The sequence below is a fragment of the Magallana gigas genome, chromosome 6, assembly GCF_963853765.1.
Source record: "Magallana gigas chromosome 6, xbMagGiga1.1, whole genome shotgun sequence".
Lineage (NCBI taxonomy): Eukaryota > Metazoa > Mollusca > Bivalvia > Ostreida > Ostreidae > Magallana > Magallana gigas.
The window spans coordinates 38,000,308-38,019,242 of NC_088858.1; the positions used below are offsets into that span (position 1 = coordinate 38,000,308).

At 37.0% G+C, this 18,935-nt stretch overlaps 1 protein-coding gene across 12 annotated transcripts in view; it reads right to left on the reverse strand.

The window, feature by feature from the left end:
• LOC105340614 (spectrin beta chain) overlaps positions 1–18,935 on the reverse strand; it is a 28,372-nt gene that overhangs the window by 2,804 nt on the left and 6,633 nt on the right. For 4 of the 12 annotated variants that reach the window (XM_066087362.1, XM_066087357.1, XM_066087358.1 and 1 more), the window contains exons 6-45: positions 16,012–16,127; positions 15,525–15,637; positions 15,134–15,321; positions 14,766–14,948; positions 14,404–14,661; positions 14,152–14,290; positions 13,870–14,035; positions 13,483–13,727; positions 11,925–12,125; positions 11,679–11,795; positions 11,339–11,581; positions 11,019–11,221; positions 10,788–10,884; positions 10,576–10,704; positions 10,344–10,460; positions 9,959–10,234; positions 9,745–9,834; positions 9,517–9,594; positions 9,127–9,153; positions 7,583–7,755; positions 7,395–7,485; positions 7,014–7,160; positions 6,614–6,880; positions 6,378–6,508; positions 6,025–6,211; positions 5,682–5,882; positions 5,198–5,406; positions 4,870–5,074; positions 4,485–4,748; positions 4,286–4,396; positions 3,912–4,156; positions 3,676–3,814; positions 3,477–3,561; positions 3,138–3,229; positions 2,945–3,049; positions 2,738–2,847; positions 2,499–2,611; positions 2,059–2,106; positions 977–1,123; positions 545–682 (exon numbers count right to left, since the gene is read on the reverse strand). In XM_066087362.1, the coding sequence (XP_065943434.1) occupies positions 545–682; positions 977–1,123; positions 2,059–2,106; positions 2,499–2,611; positions 2,738–2,847; positions 2,945–3,049; positions 3,138–3,229; positions 3,477–3,561; positions 3,676–3,814; positions 3,912–4,156; positions 4,286–4,396; positions 4,485–4,748; positions 4,870–5,074; positions 5,198–5,406; positions 5,682–5,882; positions 6,025–6,211; positions 6,378–6,508; positions 6,614–6,880; positions 7,014–7,160; positions 7,395–7,485; positions 7,583–7,755; positions 9,127–9,153; positions 9,517–9,594; positions 9,745–9,834; positions 9,959–10,234; positions 10,344–10,460; positions 10,576–10,704; positions 10,788–10,884; positions 11,019–11,221; positions 11,339–11,581; positions 11,679–11,795; positions 11,925–12,125; positions 13,483–13,727; positions 13,870–14,035; positions 14,152–14,290; positions 14,404–14,661; positions 14,766–14,948; positions 15,134–15,321; positions 15,525–15,637; positions 16,012–16,127 (6,194 nt within the window). The remainder of the gene's footprint in view (positions 1–544; positions 683–976; positions 1,124–2,058; positions 2,107–2,498; positions 2,612–2,737; positions 2,848–2,944; positions 3,050–3,137; positions 3,230–3,476; positions 3,562–3,675; positions 3,815–3,911; positions 4,157–4,285; positions 4,397–4,484; positions 4,749–4,869; positions 5,075–5,197; positions 5,407–5,681; positions 5,883–6,024; positions 6,212–6,377; positions 6,509–6,613; positions 6,881–7,013; positions 7,161–7,394; positions 7,486–7,582; positions 7,756–9,126; positions 9,154–9,516; positions 9,595–9,744; positions 9,835–9,958; positions 10,235–10,343; positions 10,461–10,575; positions 10,705–10,787; positions 10,885–11,018; positions 11,222–11,338; positions 11,582–11,678; positions 11,796–11,924; positions 12,126–13,482; positions 13,728–13,869; positions 14,036–14,151; positions 14,291–14,403; positions 14,662–14,765; positions 14,949–15,133; positions 15,322–15,524; positions 15,638–16,011; positions 16,128–18,935) is intronic. The other 8 variants (XM_066087365.1, XM_066087363.1, XM_066087360.1 and 5 more) reach the window with 7 other exon arrangements.

Below are 18,935 nucleotides of genomic sequence, written 5' to 3' on the forward strand. Positions count from 1 at the left end.
ACTGCAGGGATATGCTATTTATGTGGACATTTTGCTCATACAAAATGTTAATGCATTCATTGTAACATTGAACCACAAACTGAAAACTACCCATTTATTTGAACTTGAAGGCAACTGATTGATACTGCAAACCAAAGGGAAAAAAAGCCTTTATTGAAATGGGCAACAGAAATAAAGGGGTAGGTAACCCAGGTACAAGAAATACATGTATGTAATCTTTAAGTGAAAAACTATGGTGTTTATAAATACAAAAATATATGATATTACAGTACATAAACTTATATTACTTTCAGCATTTTGCAAAAATTTACATTAATCATTTATGATGATTAATCAAGATTATTCCTTAAAAATTCATTGCTAATCTTCTACCTTAATAATAAGATTCTAGGAGATTATCAAAACCTTTAAATAGCTATAGTACAAATATATATATATATATATATATATATAATGTAAGCTATGTAAATGGCACAGATAGCTTTCTAATGTAGTACATAGAGAACCTAAAGCTTGGGTACAAAGCAGAAGCTGCCTTTCTTACTAGACATGGACAAGTCATATGGACTGAGGCGAGCCATCTCAGCCCCGCGTAAAGGCTCCCGTGTTATTTCACTCAACTGTTCCCGTCCAATTGGTTTTTTACCTCGGGGGAAGTCAGTTGGCCTACCCTCAGGCACTTCTGTAAACAGGTTAGTAACTACTTGTGACTATAATCAACTTCATGCTACATCATGACATTGAAACGATTACTATTTACATGCAGATCAACCTTCACATGCCACACACAATCTATAAGCTGTAAGTGTACAAAAGGTTATTCTGTTTCCATGTTTATGATGATAAGGCATTCTCCGATACATGATGCTGTGATATGACCTCTCCGATTGAAATGAGAGCGATATAGAGATATGAGATTCCTGTTTGATATGAGAACGATGCAGAGATGAGGGTACATTCTGTGACCTTGACCTACTTGAGGTGGACGGTGGTGACTCTCCTTTACTGGGTCGCGGCCTCGGTCTGGGCCGGTCCGCCCGCGACTCTGGTGCACTCGAACTCTCAGAGGCCTGCTCATTATTTGAGTCCGTACTAAAGGCTGAATCATCTAAGGATGAGTTATCTAACGACACAAAAACACAAATACATGCAGACAAACTAAACAAAATAACCATAACCAAAAACCAGTCTACTGATAATCTGTCACTGTTTTGCTGTTGTTTTTTTTTTTTAAATATTCTTTATCTCAAAATATACCGGTAATATGATTGTAATAATTTTTTTCTTTATCACTTTATTGTATCTAAACAGTGACAGTTTACCGAAAAAAAATATAACAGAACACTACTTTGCTGGAAGTTACAATTTTGATTCTCCCTGATAAATAGAAGCATCAATTTTTTTTTATTAAAATCCCCTTATTCTTCTGCCAAAAACATTGAATCAAGGATTTTAACATATCCAGCAATTAAAAAATTAAAATATTAATTAAAACAATTATCAAAATACTACAACTGTTCTTATTAGTACACAAACAAAACAAAGGTATTAAAATGATAGATGCTGTTGTGAAACTAGATCAGTATTAGTGAATCCATGCATGAGAAATGATTTAAATGCATTGAATCAATAAGGAAATCAGCTTTAATGTCTAGCTCTTTAAATATTTATTATCAAAAAGGATGTGCAAAATACATATTAGAATCTTTCAGTTTATTTTTTGAGTAGAAAATGAGTTGGTTATTTATTTTTTTCTGGATTTATTCCAATAATGTCTGATCTGAGGATTATTAAAATCATTATTAAATCGTCACTCAAAAATCATATTCACTGCAAAAAATTTATGAATGAGAGGGAGAACATTAGTGAATTTACACATGGATGAAAGCAGGATGCATATTAGTTCTACAAGAAGCCCCTGAGCAAGCAGTCTGTAATCAATGCGGCGATTTATCAATGAGTGAAGGTATAAGTTTGTATGTGGCAATGACTGATGTGTCTGGTTATAATGACTCCAAACCCAAACTGTATACAGTGTAAAGAATCAAGACTAATCACCTCGGCGTTTTGGTTTGGGTAGTGTGTGTGATCCATCTTCTGACGCCCCTGTATTGAAATGAACAGCTAATATTCATTCACTGATACATTAGAGTAAAGCTATGTCATGCTTACAATACTGAGAAAATAATTCACATCAAGAGCAAAAATGGAAAAGAAAGTCAAGCTTTTATAGAAAACGTTGTTCTAAACATGAACATTTAGAGAAATATTCTGACAATGCTTATACAAGAACAAATAAGCTAGAAACTGAAAAATTTGTTGTGACATTCATTCAGCAACAAAAACTAGAAAAAAGAAATTACATGGATACATGAACCAAGCCTTCATTTGGCTGCACTACATGTGATAAGAAAACCTATTCCCCTGAGCCTCAACCTGACATTTTTCTCCTTTGTTCTGTACCTGAAAGAGATTATTAGTATTCTGTTGCTACCCACCTCCTTGAGGTTCCTCTGTTGAGGTTGAGGCACCCTGTACCGCCTCGGCCTGTTGAGGCGTCTCCTGGACAGGGACTTGGATTGACTCGACAACCTCTGGTTCTGGAGTAGGTCTACAATCAGAGACAAATCCATGCTGTTCATTTTTAAACACAGACTTAACAAGCATACAAGTTTAATCACTATTACAATCTAATCACAGTTTACAAAACACGCATACAGTCTGATTCAATACTTACGGTTTTTCTGGTGGTAAGAACTCTGCTATTAATTGCCTACGTTTCTCTTCCCTTTCTTTAACAATATCTATTTGCTCTTCGGTTTGTTTCTTTTGCTCTTTTATTTCAAACTATGTAAATAAAAAACATTCCAATTTAGAGAATTTTATGTACCTACACACTGAGCATAACAGTATCAATTTGCTTTCAACAAATCTAGTCACTTACTGTTGTCAATTTTTCTAATGCTGTAAATCTTTCTTCTTGTGTTGCCGCCGACTTTTCGAAAGCTTCATGTTTCTTGATTAAGTTTTCTACTGCATCAAGAGTGTCCTACAAAAAATGACGAGCAAATTAGTTTAGAAATAGAATATGAAATACATCAACATTCAATGATAAAAGCATTAGCCAATTAACTTACCCCGTAGTCGTGGTTGTGTAGGTAAGGTTCTTGAGCCATCAACCAAGCCTCTGCTACAGAAGCATCTCTGGCAAACTGGTAGATCTCTAGGACTGTAAAATTCAAACATTTACCATTACAATTGGGGTTTTCTCCAATGAAAATTTGAACAGAAATGTGAGTAACTGTTACTTTTCAAGACTGAATTCTCAGACAACTAAGCTTAACACTAACAAATTAACTTAACACAGATAATACACATGTATTTGTTCTCTACCCTTCAATTTATTTACACCAACAGATCAACAAGTTCACAGAGTGATTAGACCTGTACATGATGAGGCTCTGTGGCAGACTTACTGAGCTTGAGGTGCTCCCATCGGTCGGCCCACTGGTCGGTCATGTCCTGTCTCTCCGTTGTCAGCTGTATCAGCTTCTCTCTCACCTGTAGAACACAAACACAATTTAAATCCAGATGCTTACCTAGGCTCAGAATTCATAACAAAGAGTTCAATCTACAATGTACTAAAAAGTATAAAGACTTGATACATGTACTTACTTCATCAGATCTGTAGTGATTCCTTTCCAGTAAGGCTTTGCCCAAGTTAATACAAATAGCAAAGTTTTCTTCTCTTGCATCAATTTCTGCCTTCAGACTTTGGTGGTTGTTGATGAGCAAATCAACACCAGAGACATCTCTGTTTTAAAATAAAAATATCAAATTAAAATTCAACCTCATAAAAATATAAGTTTTGCAACAAATATCATATAGATCAACATGATGTTACATTGTACCTTGGCTTCTCTTGCGATTTCATCTGTCTTATGATGTCATCCATCCAGAGAATGAGGTCACGGACCATGTTAAAGAACTTGAACAGGTCATGGGCGTCGGCCAGCTTGATTCGCCTGGAGTTGACCATCAAGTTCAGGTTCTTCCAGGCGTCGACCACCTCCGCCTCGCGGTTCTGAATCTCGGCCTTCTTGTCACCGGCATAACCAGTCTGTAGTCGACCAGAGTCCTCCTGTATGGCTTGGACCTAGAAATACAAACTCACAGATCTAAACTCCTATAACAAAGCAAAATTAACATCTATAGGTGTGTCAATAATTGAGGAATGGAAAATAATTTTTCTAATTTTAATTTATTTCATCCTATCAATGCCTACTTGAACTCCAAGAGTGACAAGGTCGTTTTCAAAGTTGTTGTGTTTTCTTTGAAGAGCAGCAACACTCTGTGCATCTCTGCCCAGTTCATCAGGAATATAGTTCTTCTTTTCCTACAAACAATGTAATGGTAAAAAGGTTGTCAAATATTTCAAGGTAAAGCCACACAGCCATTAACTTCATCATCCATAGGTAACATACCAGTATTCTCTCCAAGATGTCTTTACAATCGTGGTAGAATTTGTGCAGTTCCCAGGAAGACTGAAGCATTTGTGTTCTGGTGTCCATTAACTCTAACAGATCATTCCAAGCTTCATTGAGATTGTCCTTCCATTCAGCAATCTGGGCAGAGTCTGAATGATCCGCCATGATGAGGGCATCACAGTTGTCATTAGCAGCGGTCACTCGCTCGGTTCCTATGCTCTCTGTCTCCCGAGCAAACTCCCTGAACCTGTCTTGTAACATCTGCAACATACAAAAAAAATGTGTTAAATAATGTCCTTTGTCTATTAATCGATAACATATAGTTACATTAAAATATTTTCATATTCTATTGCTTTGTACTCCAAAGCTTTTTTGTACTTACACAGACATGTTCGAAGTCAGCACCGAGTTCGTGAGATCCTGCCACCAATTCCTTCTCTGCGATCCACTGCATGATGTCATCAATTTCACGGTTCAGTACATAGAGCTTGAGCACTTCCTCCAGCTTGCTCTTCCTCTCGTTAGACAGATCCTTCAGACCGGCATACAGCTTGTCTACCTGGGACTGCCTGACAGCTATCTGGTCACTGTAAGGGAGAGACAAAAGGTGTTGTTAATATAAATTAAGTTTAAAAATGTGTTGTTTTTAACTGTTTTGAATGTTAGTTGACAACTGATTTTGGAAAATTTAGCAAACAAGAAGTCCTTACCTCTCTGGATGTTCATCAGCGATCAGATTCCTGCTCCTCTCACCCAGCTGTCGTACAACATCAGCGTAGTCAACGACAGCGTTCTCCAGAGCCTGGTGTTTCTTCAGGAAGTTCTGAGCCCCGATCTCATCCTTCGCTCTCTCCTCTCCCAACATGTACAGCTCTTGTTCACTCATCCAGGCCTCAGCCTCAGAGGCATCGTAATAATACTGTAAATACATCATTACTAATGTAAACATCAACAAACATTTCAACAATCCCATACCGTATATTTTGCAAAGATGAAGCAAACTTATTAATTTTTTTCTGATTTGGAAAGATTTTTATAGGACGTAATAGAATTTTTGTGTAGTTTATATCTTGAAACATAAAAAAGATTTTTAAAAAATGCCAAATAAAACTATCATTTGAAAAAATGTCGATAAAAACAATAAATCAACAACTTCACAAAGACATATATGGTGCCATTCTGTGATACACCCACCTGTTGTGCTGTGTCGGACAGTTTGAGCCGATCGTCGCGCTTTATAATGGCTGCACGCAGGTCATTCCACATCTTCATTAGTTCGTCAATGAGGGCGGTGAACTCCTCGGACTGAGGGTGCCTCTCATCTATCAGCTGCTGGCCTACTTCTACTACACTGAATATCCTTGGCTCATGGTTCTCTATCTCAGTTTGTAACGACTGAAACAAAGGTTCACAAGTTAAAAATCTATCTCTCTTATCTACATTAACTTAGGAAACCTCAGATTTGTAGGTTACACAGCAACAAATGTATCTAGTTACAGAATGGAGTAATCATTTAATGGTTGGTTTATAAGCTTACATGGTTCTTCTTAGTCAGAAGTTGAACACTAAGAAGACTGTTTCCGAAACTATTAGAAGTAGCGAGGGGCATCTTCTCACTGATCCACAACTTCTCATCCTCCACGTCTCTCACAAACTGGTGGATTCTCTTCACCTTCTCCAACTGTTCTCGCCTCTTGATCAGCGGCTCTTGAATCTTGGAGAATCTGGGGATAAAAATTTACGAATTAAAGAATAATTTATTCTATACCAAACTTTGTAAGAAAATTCTGAGAAAATTGTGCTTCATTTTCTCGACAAGCCAAATATCTATTAAGCTCTGTCTAGCAATCTCTGATTCAATGTGAGAATCTGACTGCTGTGTTCCCTTACCTTTCTGCCACGAGGGCCTTCCTTGCCTCAATCATGGACTCCTGGTGTGGATCTACCTTCCTCAGAATGACGGCTTGTTCATCCAGCTCTGCTACCTGTCCTTCTTTAATCTTCATCTGAGACTCCAGTTGCTGGTGAATTATACAGAAACATAGAATAAATGATTGACATTTCCTCTCATCTATGACAAAATTAAGAACTGACCACCAATTTGAATGAAGCTTGCTTTTGCTTACATGTTGTTTCTGCATAAGAAGGTTGACGGTGGTCAGATCTCTAGCGCCTTCCTCTGCTGTGATAATCTGTGTCTCAAGCTGTTCTATCCATCCATCGATGTCATCACAGCTCTGCTGGTAGATCACTGCACGGTTGGCATCAAACAACCTCTCAGCCTTGGACTTGGTTGTTCCTTCTAGTTCGTCCCACTGCTCTTGCAAGCTCGAAAGGATAGGTGCAATTTGTTCTCTGCATTCTGGTTTCTCTTGCATTAAACCTTCACCAGACTGCAACCACAAAAAATACTTAGATTTGAAAATAGTTAATTCAGTCTACATATAACACATTCAATCTACAAATAAAACATTAATAAACAAACAAACGAAATTGTTTTTAGAGAAAGGTGGTGACAAGTCTTACCTGCATGAGACGCTGCAAGCGCTCCTTGTTGGCAGCAATTTCTCTTTCGAAAGCTTGATGGCGCAGATACTTGCTGTGCAAGTTCTTAGCATCACGGTAGGTTTCATCCTGTGCTGCTGCCATCTTGTCATGCAGCCAGTCTCGAAGCTGAAAGTCAAATTGAAGGTTACAAAAATGTAGGTAGCAAAAGCAATTCGACATCACAAGACATAATTACCATATCTCAAATTATTTGAGAAAAGAAAATGTGGGGGTAATGTTTTTTATTGACTCTTAAAAAAAAAAAGTTTATTGCTCATATTCAAAAGCTATTGACACTTGACTTTCTAAGAATTTTTTGTTTCAAGTAAGCTTGTGAAATAATATTAACATGTATTATACCTCATCACATTCCTGCAAGAATTGCTGCAAGAGCAGTTGGTCCTTTAGACGCTCAAGTTGTTCATACGCTCTCTGTCGGTTCACATCACGTCTGTAAGACAGTTATGTAACAAATTAGGATCTCTGAAAGTTTCTCCACATCAAACAATGACAGACAAAGAACAAGTCAACAAGGGGACTCGACATACCTCTCACTGATGTTCTCTGCTTTCTTGTGAACCTTGTCAGCAGCATAGTGTTGGTCCTCAATGAGGCGGTTAGCAAACTGCAGAACTGCGTTGATCTTCTCATCATTAGCATCCGTGGTGGTTATGAATGCCTCGTGGGCTTTGATCAAGTTCTCTGCTGCTTCCAGAGTGTTCTGATAGACAAGGCACATAATTACCGGTAATCACAAAAATTTGGAAAGATGGAAAAATACTGAAATCTTCAATAAAAAGACATTTACTACGACTGAAGAACACAGAATCACTATTCAGTGTCAGTCTGTCTCTCAAAATCTTGACTACATGCATTGAACCTAAGGTTAAAAAGAAAGGCTATAAAATCTATTTAAATCTTTTACTTCTATCACAACTTTCAACTTTGACATAAATAGATGAGTTTATTTTTACTGGGACTTATAAAAAGATCATGTTCATTTCTCTAACATCTGTTTTTCTAAGTGCTCATTGATTTATTGGAATATCAAGTGTGCTGTATGATTTGAAAAAAAATCTAAAGCATATCTGGTTATATACTGGTATACAATTTTATAAATAATGTAAGTTTAGCCTCTGATATTAATATACAAGTTGTATAATCTGGTCATAAAAATCATTTCTTTGACAAAAATATACATGTATTTAAAGTGCAAAAATTATGATTAGATATCCCAAATTCCAGATTAATGACTGTTTACCTACAAACTACACATTACCTAATTATAAACCTCTGAAATAAGTGACAGGTTAATTGAAATGCTTGTTTCTCTTTCTGGGATTTATTTGAAAACCAACAGAAATAGTACATGATAAATAACTGTGTTTTTGAGGAGGAACATCTTGTAACCCTCTTTAATGAGCTGTAACATCTTCCACAACTCAATTAATCAGCTGCCAGAATGACATAAACAAGTCCCCCTACCAGATGTTAATATGCTTTTCTCCCTATATCAAACTATGGTATAACATTTGCTGGACCTCTTAACACTGAATCCTGTAAAAGATTCTTAAGGTTGCTGTAACTTTTTGTTTTCTTTTAAGTTTCATTACTATACAATAAAAAAATATCTAGACAAACAGTACATGCCAATTCAAGCAAAAAAGATTAATGTACAAGTTAGAAGACACATCAATATTATTGTCCAGAACTAGATATTTTAATCTTCACGTTATCATGTTAAAGCAAAACTAAGATTGTTTATGTATTCATACTTTTTCATAAAAACACAAGAAAAACCACAACATCTACCTTCCTATCAAAATAAAACAAAATACCACCAAAAAGTAAAAGGCTTATCATGTACATTGAAAGGAGAATCTGATTTAACTCTAACAAAGAACTTAAAAGTGGATTTGGGGACACAGGTCACAAAGCTGATGTCATACAGAAAATAATTTCCTGGTTGAAATGATTTCCTGTCTGACTGCAAGGTGTGCAAAATGAGAAGAAATAAAAAAAATGGGACAAAAATAAAGGTTTATCCATCAGACACGCACAGCAATTGACACAACCAATGGAACAACATTACCTGTTTATCAAGAAGTCCCAAAGAAGACTAGAGGAAACATGACATAACACATTACCAATGAAAACACTTGACCGCTGTGTCGATGTCAGCCATTTGATTCACATGACACACTATCAAACATGCTGGCTAGATGTGCATTTTCATTCTGTGCATTTGCATTCAATATTTAAATATTCAGAGTGCATGAAAAAATTGAAAAGTTTGTAATCCATTTTTTTTTTGGCTGTCTACTTTGAATGCTATGAATATCATTTTTAAAAATACAGTATTTATATAACAGATTGAAGCATATGAGAAAAAGATGAGATTCATATGCATGGAAATGCATGCAATATGGAATATGCAATCATGATTTCAAGAATTAGTGCTATAGAACATAACAATACATACCGGTACTTCCTCCTTTGACAAGAAGTTTTCTTGTTGGTTAAGCAACACCTCGGCCTGTTTTGCATCTCTCAAGTACATCTGTAAGACAATCATGATTTAATATGTGCATTTGATAACAAAGTATACCTCAAATCAAAATTTTATTAATGGCTTACATAGAATATGTACATTGTTCATGTTTAAGTATTAAAATTCACTTAAGCAAAAGTAAATACTAAATGAACCTACCTGTAGGTTTAAGCTCTGAGAGAGCAACTGTTGTCTGTTTTCCCACATCTGAAGTAATTCCTCCCATCCACTGTCCAGAGCTTGTAATCTCTGTGGAAATCAGGACAAAACAAAACATATATTTGGTAAACACTCACACATTTTCATGAAATATCTCAGGTCATTGTTTTAAGTCATGAAAGATATACAAGACTCAAGTAGAAAGTTTGTATACCTGGCGCAGAAACATGTACTGGGGGTCTTCTTGTCCCTCAGTGACCTTATCTCCGAAGTCCTTCATCTTGGCATACTCGGGGGCGTAGGCGTCGATCTCGTCCTTCAGCTGCTGGTGCTGGTTGAGCAGCTTCTCGGCATCGGCCAGACTGTTGGGGATGTCTTCTGAGGCCACCGTGGTCTGAGTACGAGACAGCCATTGCTGGAAGTGATCCAAGTTTCCAAGGAAACGCTGTAATTCTCCAGCCTCTCCAAGTTTCTCATCTCTCTCCCTCAGCTAAAAAAATTGATTTTTATGTGAACCTTGAAATTCTAAATCCCCTTCAAAAATCTTTAACATTCTTCCATGCATAATAAAGTCAAGGACAAACATAACGAGAGCTCACCATGTCCTTGAGATCCATCCAGACATTGTTAATCTCCGCAATCTTCTCTCGGATGATTTGAGCTTCCTCAGGCTTGGTATCTTGCAGTTTCTCTGCCTCTCCTTGCAGAGACTCAAGCTACAAAACAAAAACATCATACAGTGTATTTCACACGATTTTTATATTTCACTTGTACAACGTTCATCTTTTTGTTTTATTTCACTGTTTGATATGGTACATCAGCAGAATTTACCTTAGCCTGGATGGCAGCTAGATCTCTTTCCATTCCACTCAGTCTTCTCTGTAGAGTCATGACACCAGCCAGATCATTGCCAAGTTCATCAGTGGACTCAATAACTTTAGCTTTCTCATGGATCCAGCTCTGTACACATAAACATAAAATTAGTCATCCTACCACATATTGCCATAAAGCTGCTTAACAAAATATAAATCTACACAACTTACAATGGTTTCATTGCACTCAATATGGAAGTTCTGAAGACCATGGGAAATGTTGATCTCTTCCCTCTTCTGGTCAACAAGATCTCGCAAGTTGTTCCAGCTACAACAAATGTAAGGATTTTCACCTTATTCCACAACACAGTACAACAAACAAACATTGCTTATATCTATGACAGGCATTCCATTTTAAGAATAATTGAGCATTGATCAGACTTTACTTTTCATTACACTGACCTTCCATTAAGTTGATTCTGCCTACTAATAACTTCTGCAGCTCCTGGGTGTTCGATCTGCAGCAGTTGACGGGCCAGCTGGTTGACAACAGCCACCTTGGAGGCAGTAGCATTCATCTCATGCTCGAAACTGTCAAAGCGGTGCTTCATGATGGCAATCTCTTCAATGTCATCAGTGATGATCATGGTGGTCAAGAATTTCTCCTGTTTTCCAAAAAAAAAAAAATATTTTAACATGTCATACAAATTACAAAATTGTGAAAAAAAATTCAAAATGACCTCATCTTCAATTTTGGACAACAAAAACAACTCCACACAAACCTTTTCATCTATCCATGTTTCAACACCATCAGCCTCGTTGAAGAGTTTGTAGAGGGACAGGGCATCCAGCAGCCTCTGTTTGCGGAGTTTGGCCAGTTCCAGTAATTCCTGGTAACGGTTGTCAATGCTTCCCAGTCTGTTCTGTATGTCAGGAGATTCTCTGTCCTGTTCTCCCAAGTTGGCAGCTTGTTCATGAAGTGCAGCCAAGGTACTTTCATAGTTCTTAAGTTCATCTGTAACCTCCTGCATAAATAATGCAAAAATATGTTGGTCTTTGATACCGCAAGTACATTTCAGAAAATGCTAAGCATGCATCAACTATAAAAGACCTGGATCTCACCTTGTGTTTTTTCAGTAGAGACTGTACACTGGCCTCATCTTTGCCAACATCTTCACTGGAAACAATGCGGAAGATGTCAAACATCCAGGCATCCACATCATCAGCATCAGCAAAGAACTACAATGTACAACCAGACAATCAATAAGCAAACCCCCCAAAAATTATAATTTAAAATTGAATGAAGGAGATGTTTATCATCAGTTCAAAAATATCAATATAGATTCTGTAGATTCAATGGTTACTAACCTGATAGTAGTCGACTGCTTCATTGAGCCTCTTCTTCCTGAAGGCGGCCAGGTCAATGAGACTCTCCCATTTCTGGTTGATCTCATCAATCCTCTCCTGGATCTTCTCTGCTCCGAAGTTTCCGGCAGTGATGAGGTCGTAACCAACCTGCAGCACTGACTGTAGATGTGTGTGTCGTGCTGTCATCTCATCCTCCATTTGCTGTAAATAGCAAAAATATAAACTTCACTTTCTATGTTCTAACTACTGAGTGGACAATTTCTGTCCACTTATCTTAAATCAGAAGAGTATTCATTCCAAAAGTACAAGTATATAAAATCATCTGTAATGTTAAAATCACTACCTAACTACCGTAATCCGGTGAATATAATACGCAGTAGTGTACAATACGCACCCCCCACTTTGGGCCTGAAAATGGTGAAAAAAAGCTTGTTGGGATGTATAATACGCATCAAAAAAATTGACCAAACGGTAATCCAGAGTATCAACAAAGCAGTAATACTTTGTATGCATGCTCAACTTCATCGCGGGAATACGCTGTGGGAAATAAGAAAAACACAATATTTTCTTAGATACGGATATATAGTAACTAATACATCGCGGTAATATCTTTAATTCATAATCAGTGTTTTAAATAGACCTAGTATTAAATATTCTACCGTAAATAAAATCAACTACTTTAAACAAGCGTTATATAATTGTTAAGTCATTACAAACCCTGTGAAGTGAAAAACGGACGATGTACAGGTATGGAGATAACGGACCTTATTAAATTCTTAAATGACTCTGATCAAAGTGATCGATTAGAGGCCTGGAACATAATGAAATATATGCACAAATAGTTGTGTTGTGTATAGTACACATAGCCTAAGGGGGGTGTCTGAGATACCCAAGGTGTCAAGCGTTAGCGGTGGGGGAGCACAACTAGTACTGTTTCAATGGCTTCAATTAACGGAATAAGTTATAGAATTATTTATATTCATAATTATTTGCAATAAATTAATTAGCATTACATGAAAATGGTTAAAAGTGAGCCAAATGATTTGTAAGCTGTTTTCAAAGTTAGGTTACAAATAGCACGTGGCCATCCAAGTTCGCATTCTATTAATAACAGCTGTAATGGCGGCGTACACGGAGATAAAGAATAGGCAGTTCAAATTAATTTTTAAAGGCCATTTTGAAACAGTTTATTTATTAACAGACTTAAAGTATACATTTTCTTTAATTACATGCTATAACAATGATTTCCTAAGGGTTAAATAATAATATATATGTGATAATGAAGTAATGTTACGATGTATAGCGGGGTATCGGTCCTGTCTGTGAACAGGTAATACGGCAGTATGATACCCTGTGCTTCAGCTAGGGAAAAAATATGTCCAAATCCTATAGGGATGTATAATACGCACCCCTTTCTCACGGTAAAAAATGCTGGGAAAAAAGTGCGTATTATATTCACCGGATTACGGTACATGTGAGTCAACCGCTGAATAATACTCATCTTAGACTTCATGAATATTAGACATAAACACTACAGCTTTCCTTTCACAAATTCTACCTTTTGTTTGTTGAGCAGCAAATGGACACTGGTGAGATCGCGGCCCAGGTCGGGCGAGGACATGAGCTGTTCCTTCTCCTTGATCCAGCCCTCCTCGTCCGCCATGTCCCAGTAGAACTGCCACAGTTTGCGCGAGTCCTCCAGTCTGTCCCTCCTCTCAGCCGCCAGTCGAACAAGTTCCTCGTACGCATCCTCCAAGGTCTTCATGCGGTCACGCACAACTTTAGGATCTGCTGGGTGGTAGCCTTTAAAACAGTAATTTGAAGTAAAACTTTACTACTAAATCATTCAAAAATACCCTTGTAAGCTTGAAACTGTTTTCTTTTCCCAACATATATCAATTACATGTTAATTTTTTTTAACAAAATCAGTTAAAATGGTTTTTACCTCCAGCCTCCACAGCATCGCCATCCACAAACTTCATGGCTGAGGTGTTGACGGTCTTGACACGTTCTCCCAGGACGTGGATATCTGCCTCCAGTAGACTGTGCTTCTGTAGCAGGTCCTCCACACTCATCAAGTGTTTACCATAGTCCTCAGACATCAGGCGAGCCTATGAACAAAACAATACATAAAATCATCCAAACTAGATAAAGAAAATCTTATATACGCTAGAATAGCACTAAAGTATAAAGTTTTGAAGAACAGCACTAAAGTTTAGAGTTATACCTTAATTTCTTCCATCCAGTCCAAGATGTACAACATTTCTTGGAAGATCTTTTGTAGACTGAGGGACATTTCTAGTCTCATTCGTCTAGCTCTCAAAAGTTCCAGTAAATAGTTCCACAGCCGTATGACATTGTCTTTCCTTCAACACAGTAAAAAGGAATCATTACTCATGAATTACATGTAAACAATTCAATACATACACATACCATATGTATGTAGATTCCAAAACTTTATCATAATTTATTATCACACCTTGCAGTGATCCTCTCAACGTCATTGTATTTCTCCTGTTCAAGTTCAAAACACACAGACACCACAGCCTGGACTCTCTCCTCGTACGCATTGATGTCGGTCTCGATGGCCTCGTGTTTCTTGGTGGCAGCCTCCACTGCGGGCAGGTCTTCTCCAAAGTTGTCCTGTGACACCAGTCTCTGGTTCTCACTCAGCCAGGTTTCTCTCATGCCAGCTTTTCTGTCAAATCGGGCAGCTAGCTGCTCTAATTTCTCTTGTCTGTAAGCAAAATGGAAGAATTCAACCACCTGTTCTGATAGTTTGAACCTTAAGCAAGAATTTTAATTGGCTTTGCTTTTATCTTTTTGTAATTTGTCCTCTACCTTATAAGTTCCTCTCTGAGGGCCAATTCCCTCTCATGTTCTGCCTTTTCTAGTCTATCCCAAGCTTTATTTATGTCAGAAATCAATTTTCCTTCTTTCGGCAGGTATGGTTTTTGGTTGTTTGCACGCATCTCACTTTGCAGAGTAAACAGCAAAACTTCTAGATTGCCCTTTTCATCAAACCTGTAAAATTAATTGAATGCACAATGAAAAGACATTTTAATTTTAACTCCATCACTTCTAACAAAACATTTACAATTCAAAAACAATTTATCAGTTGACCTTTAACCCAAGCTATTTAAGACTTAAAAGACTGAAAAAAGATATTCCTAATGAATTGCATCCACGGGGAAAAAAGAATGTTGTACTTTTTAGGTTTTTCCTTGGTTCTGTAAGAGTTGAAGGCTGCTAACTGCTGCTGTACACCATACAGGGAATTGGCAAACTGTCGGTCATTCAGGATGACAATGGTTTGTTCGATCCACTCTAGGAGGTCAGAGGTGAAGGTCTCGTAGTCTTGGACTTGTTTATCGGAGTCAAGGGCATGGTCAATAACCTGTAAACCAATAAAGGAACATTAACAACAGTATACACTTAAATCATTATTGTATATAGACAACCTCTTTGATAACCATTGATCTTTCAATCAAATTGGTCTCCAATTCTTATCCATAAATTTACTTTTATCATGTTTATCAATGAATATAAAATTTAAAAACAAATGAAAGCTTTATTTGTCCATCTTGGGAATATTGATACCTTTCCAATTCTTTTGCCCTGGACAGATTCTGCCTTCATCTTGGAGAAGTAATGATAATATGTGACAACATAGGTGATGATGGATTTCTCATCCGGGAATTCAACGTTACAATCTGCAAAGGTATAGTACATTCAAAATGTAAGTAGTAGCCTAAGTGTGTTCATGTAATACCTATTAAAATCATGTCCCCAAAAGGTACATTTAATGTTTCAATATTGAAAAACCATTGAACCATTTTATTGTCATCAATGATATATCAGCAATGGAAATCAACAATGAAATTACAATTCAATTAGCCACTTATACATCTCTAGACTTAGAGATGTTTTTAATTGTCTTGGGATATTTGCTGACATTTGAGATTTGGCAAGTTTTGATACCCCCCTCCCCTTTTTTTTTTGGGGGGGGGGGGGGGCAATGTCTTGACGATATTTTTGGAGATTGTTTGACCCCTTTTTGACAGGGTGACCACTATTGAGTACTGACCTTCTGGATCCAGGAGACGGGTGAGCCCCAGTTTCTCCTCAGCCACTTCAAAAGCATTGTTAAGGTTATACAGAGCATTGGATTTCTGTAGCTTGTCATACTGGATCAAGTCAGGTCTGAAATCAAATACAGAAAAAAACTTCAGAATTTTTTGCTCATTCCATATTTTATTATACATTGTTCAGCTAGTAAGCATATGGCAATGTGCACAAATGAATTCTTAAAATAAATTTTGAGAAAAAACAGAGAAAACAAAGCAGGATGAACTTTTAACACCTTTCAACAAGTAATCTCTCAAGATCTCTCTCGAAATAGAAACATCTACACCCTAGTCCTGATAGATGTTACCAAAGAAAACAACAATTCTATATAGAAAACCGTCTGTGAAACCCCGATATCTACACACATTGGTTTAATCAATGACAGATGCTTTGTCACATCTACCCCATTCATTGATGCTCAGACATTATCTACCTGGTGGAGACTACAACATAGGTAGACATAGGTATAGCATTACATATCTGTAGGGCTTGGCTGGGAAGGCTATGAATACTGATAAGTTCCCACTGAGTGAGTTTTCAATCCTTGTTGAATGCAATATGAACACGATCACGAGATCGATTCCAGACAACCGAAAATAAAAGCTGCGGCATCAAGTACCACCAGTTGCCTCATGATGGAACATAACAGAAAAAAAATATGTTTGTGCGATTTATTTTTGTAACAAGTAACAAGAACTGGAAATTCACTTGTTGCGACAAGAGGCAAGTCTTTACACAACATACCCACACAAAACATAACTATCAAGTTAATCACAGGCAGAGAAAGCTATCAATATTGTTGTGAAACTGTAATTGTTAGAATTTACATAACTCATCTATACATACCAACATTAAGTTTATCTAAAATTATTAAAGGGCTGGTCTGTTTTGACAAAATGTTCTGACTCTCAGTCGAGTATTTATAAATAATGTAATCAGGTTTTGTTGGGTAATTTAAACTAAACATTCAAGGTGTTAGCATGCTGTCCCTTGGGTTGTATCCAGCCAGTCAGAGTAAATTGGTCTCTCTGCAGGCCATCAGACATGTAAGCTATCAGATCTTATCAACCCACAGTGTAGAAATGCCTTACTGAGGAAATGTATTCAAGGTCATGCATGTGTACACTCATCCATAATTCTTATTCACATGCATCATCATCAGTCAATAAACCTTAAACCCCCTGAACCTGTTTCATTGCCTGTTTACTCAGATTTAAATGAACAATGACAAATTGTTTTTTTTTCCTTGCAAATGCTTACTTGAAGTAGGTATGGGTGTTGGCAAACTGAATAGGAGCCTGAAAGCTGATAATGACTCCGCATGGGTCATTTCACAGCATAAACAATACTGTAACATAAGCTTGAACTGCCATCTGGAATGTGTTATTAAATATCCCAAACCTTTATATTGGGTTAACAAGATAAAAAATATAAACATGTTTTAATCAGGTCAAATGGGAATTCCCTTGACTTCTTATTTCATTTTCACATCCCTTTAAGAATTTTCATGTGCAAATTCTCTTTCCAGAACCACCATTGCTTCTTTCATTTTCATATCCCTCTCTGATATTTCAACGTGCAATTTTTTCAACTTTACTATTTTTTTTCTTCTTTTTACAGATAACCCAGATAATTGTGAGCTTAAACAAAAAGGCTTGAGAGACAATTCATTGTCTTATAGTCAAGTTCACAATAACATCTCTGGCAAATACCTTCATAACCTGTTACCACAGAAACAGGGGGGTTTACATGGCAAGCTGTAACCCACATTCCAGAGTACCAAACTCTGAGAGGCAGAACACCAGGTGGAAATGATAAACATCTACCTATGGGGAAAACCTCAGAACTTATCATACTACACTCAACATAAAGCCAAAATATATACAATCAGTTTAGATCCATGCAGACTTTGCATCTCTGATATTTGTAACAGTTAAATTGTAATTTGTTCTTATTTTGATCTATAATCCGGATGTGCCAAATGCTGAGTCTATCTTTCTCACTCCAACAAAAACAAGTGCTCCAGATAAGCCACATTCCAAAGATAACACAAGCTGTATAACACATATATTTAGTGCTTGGGAGGGGTCTTTTTATTAATAATTGTATGTGTGTATACTAGCATACAGGCTCCATTTCAAGCACCAAGATTTCATTTCCTTTAAATAGATTTACCCTCGATATTGAGATAACATAGTAACAACATTCAACTGAAAATCATTACACTTGTAAGCATGAAATTAACCTCATTACAATAATGTAGTGTGTAATCTAATTCACAAAAAAATCTCTTGATCTTTCACCTTGGATTGCTAGATTGACTGGTTTATTGACTGAGTCTGAACAAGATTTAGCCTGCAGGGCTTGATTATGACCAGTCGTGAATCACCAGTTACAAGCATCCATTGGCAATCTATTTTTAGCCATACAGAAAATGCAGGAAACCTGCCAAGGTGCAGTCATTACTTTTGTGCAATATCTTGTACACTGATAGACAGACTCAAACTGTGAATGATATTTATACTAGTATATAACCTACAGTGTTCAAAGCAATGCATCCTCCACGAATGATTGCAGAAACAAAATCAATAGCAATGCTCTCTGTCTGAATGGTGTTTAATACCCTGAGGCAATATCTAAATTGTTCTTGTTTGGATTCCACTTTTCTACAATGCAACATGACAAGAATAGCAGTGAAGAATGAATTGATTCAGAGTCTACACCCTGTTTTCACGTTACACTTTTTGCTGAAGCACCTCAAACTCCAAACTGTCTAATCTGTTCAATGGGAATGCATTAGTCATAGCTTCAGCCATTTAGTGTTCATTTCCACTGACAGTTTGTTTTGTCTAGAAACTAAAACATCCCTTATCTGCATTCTTC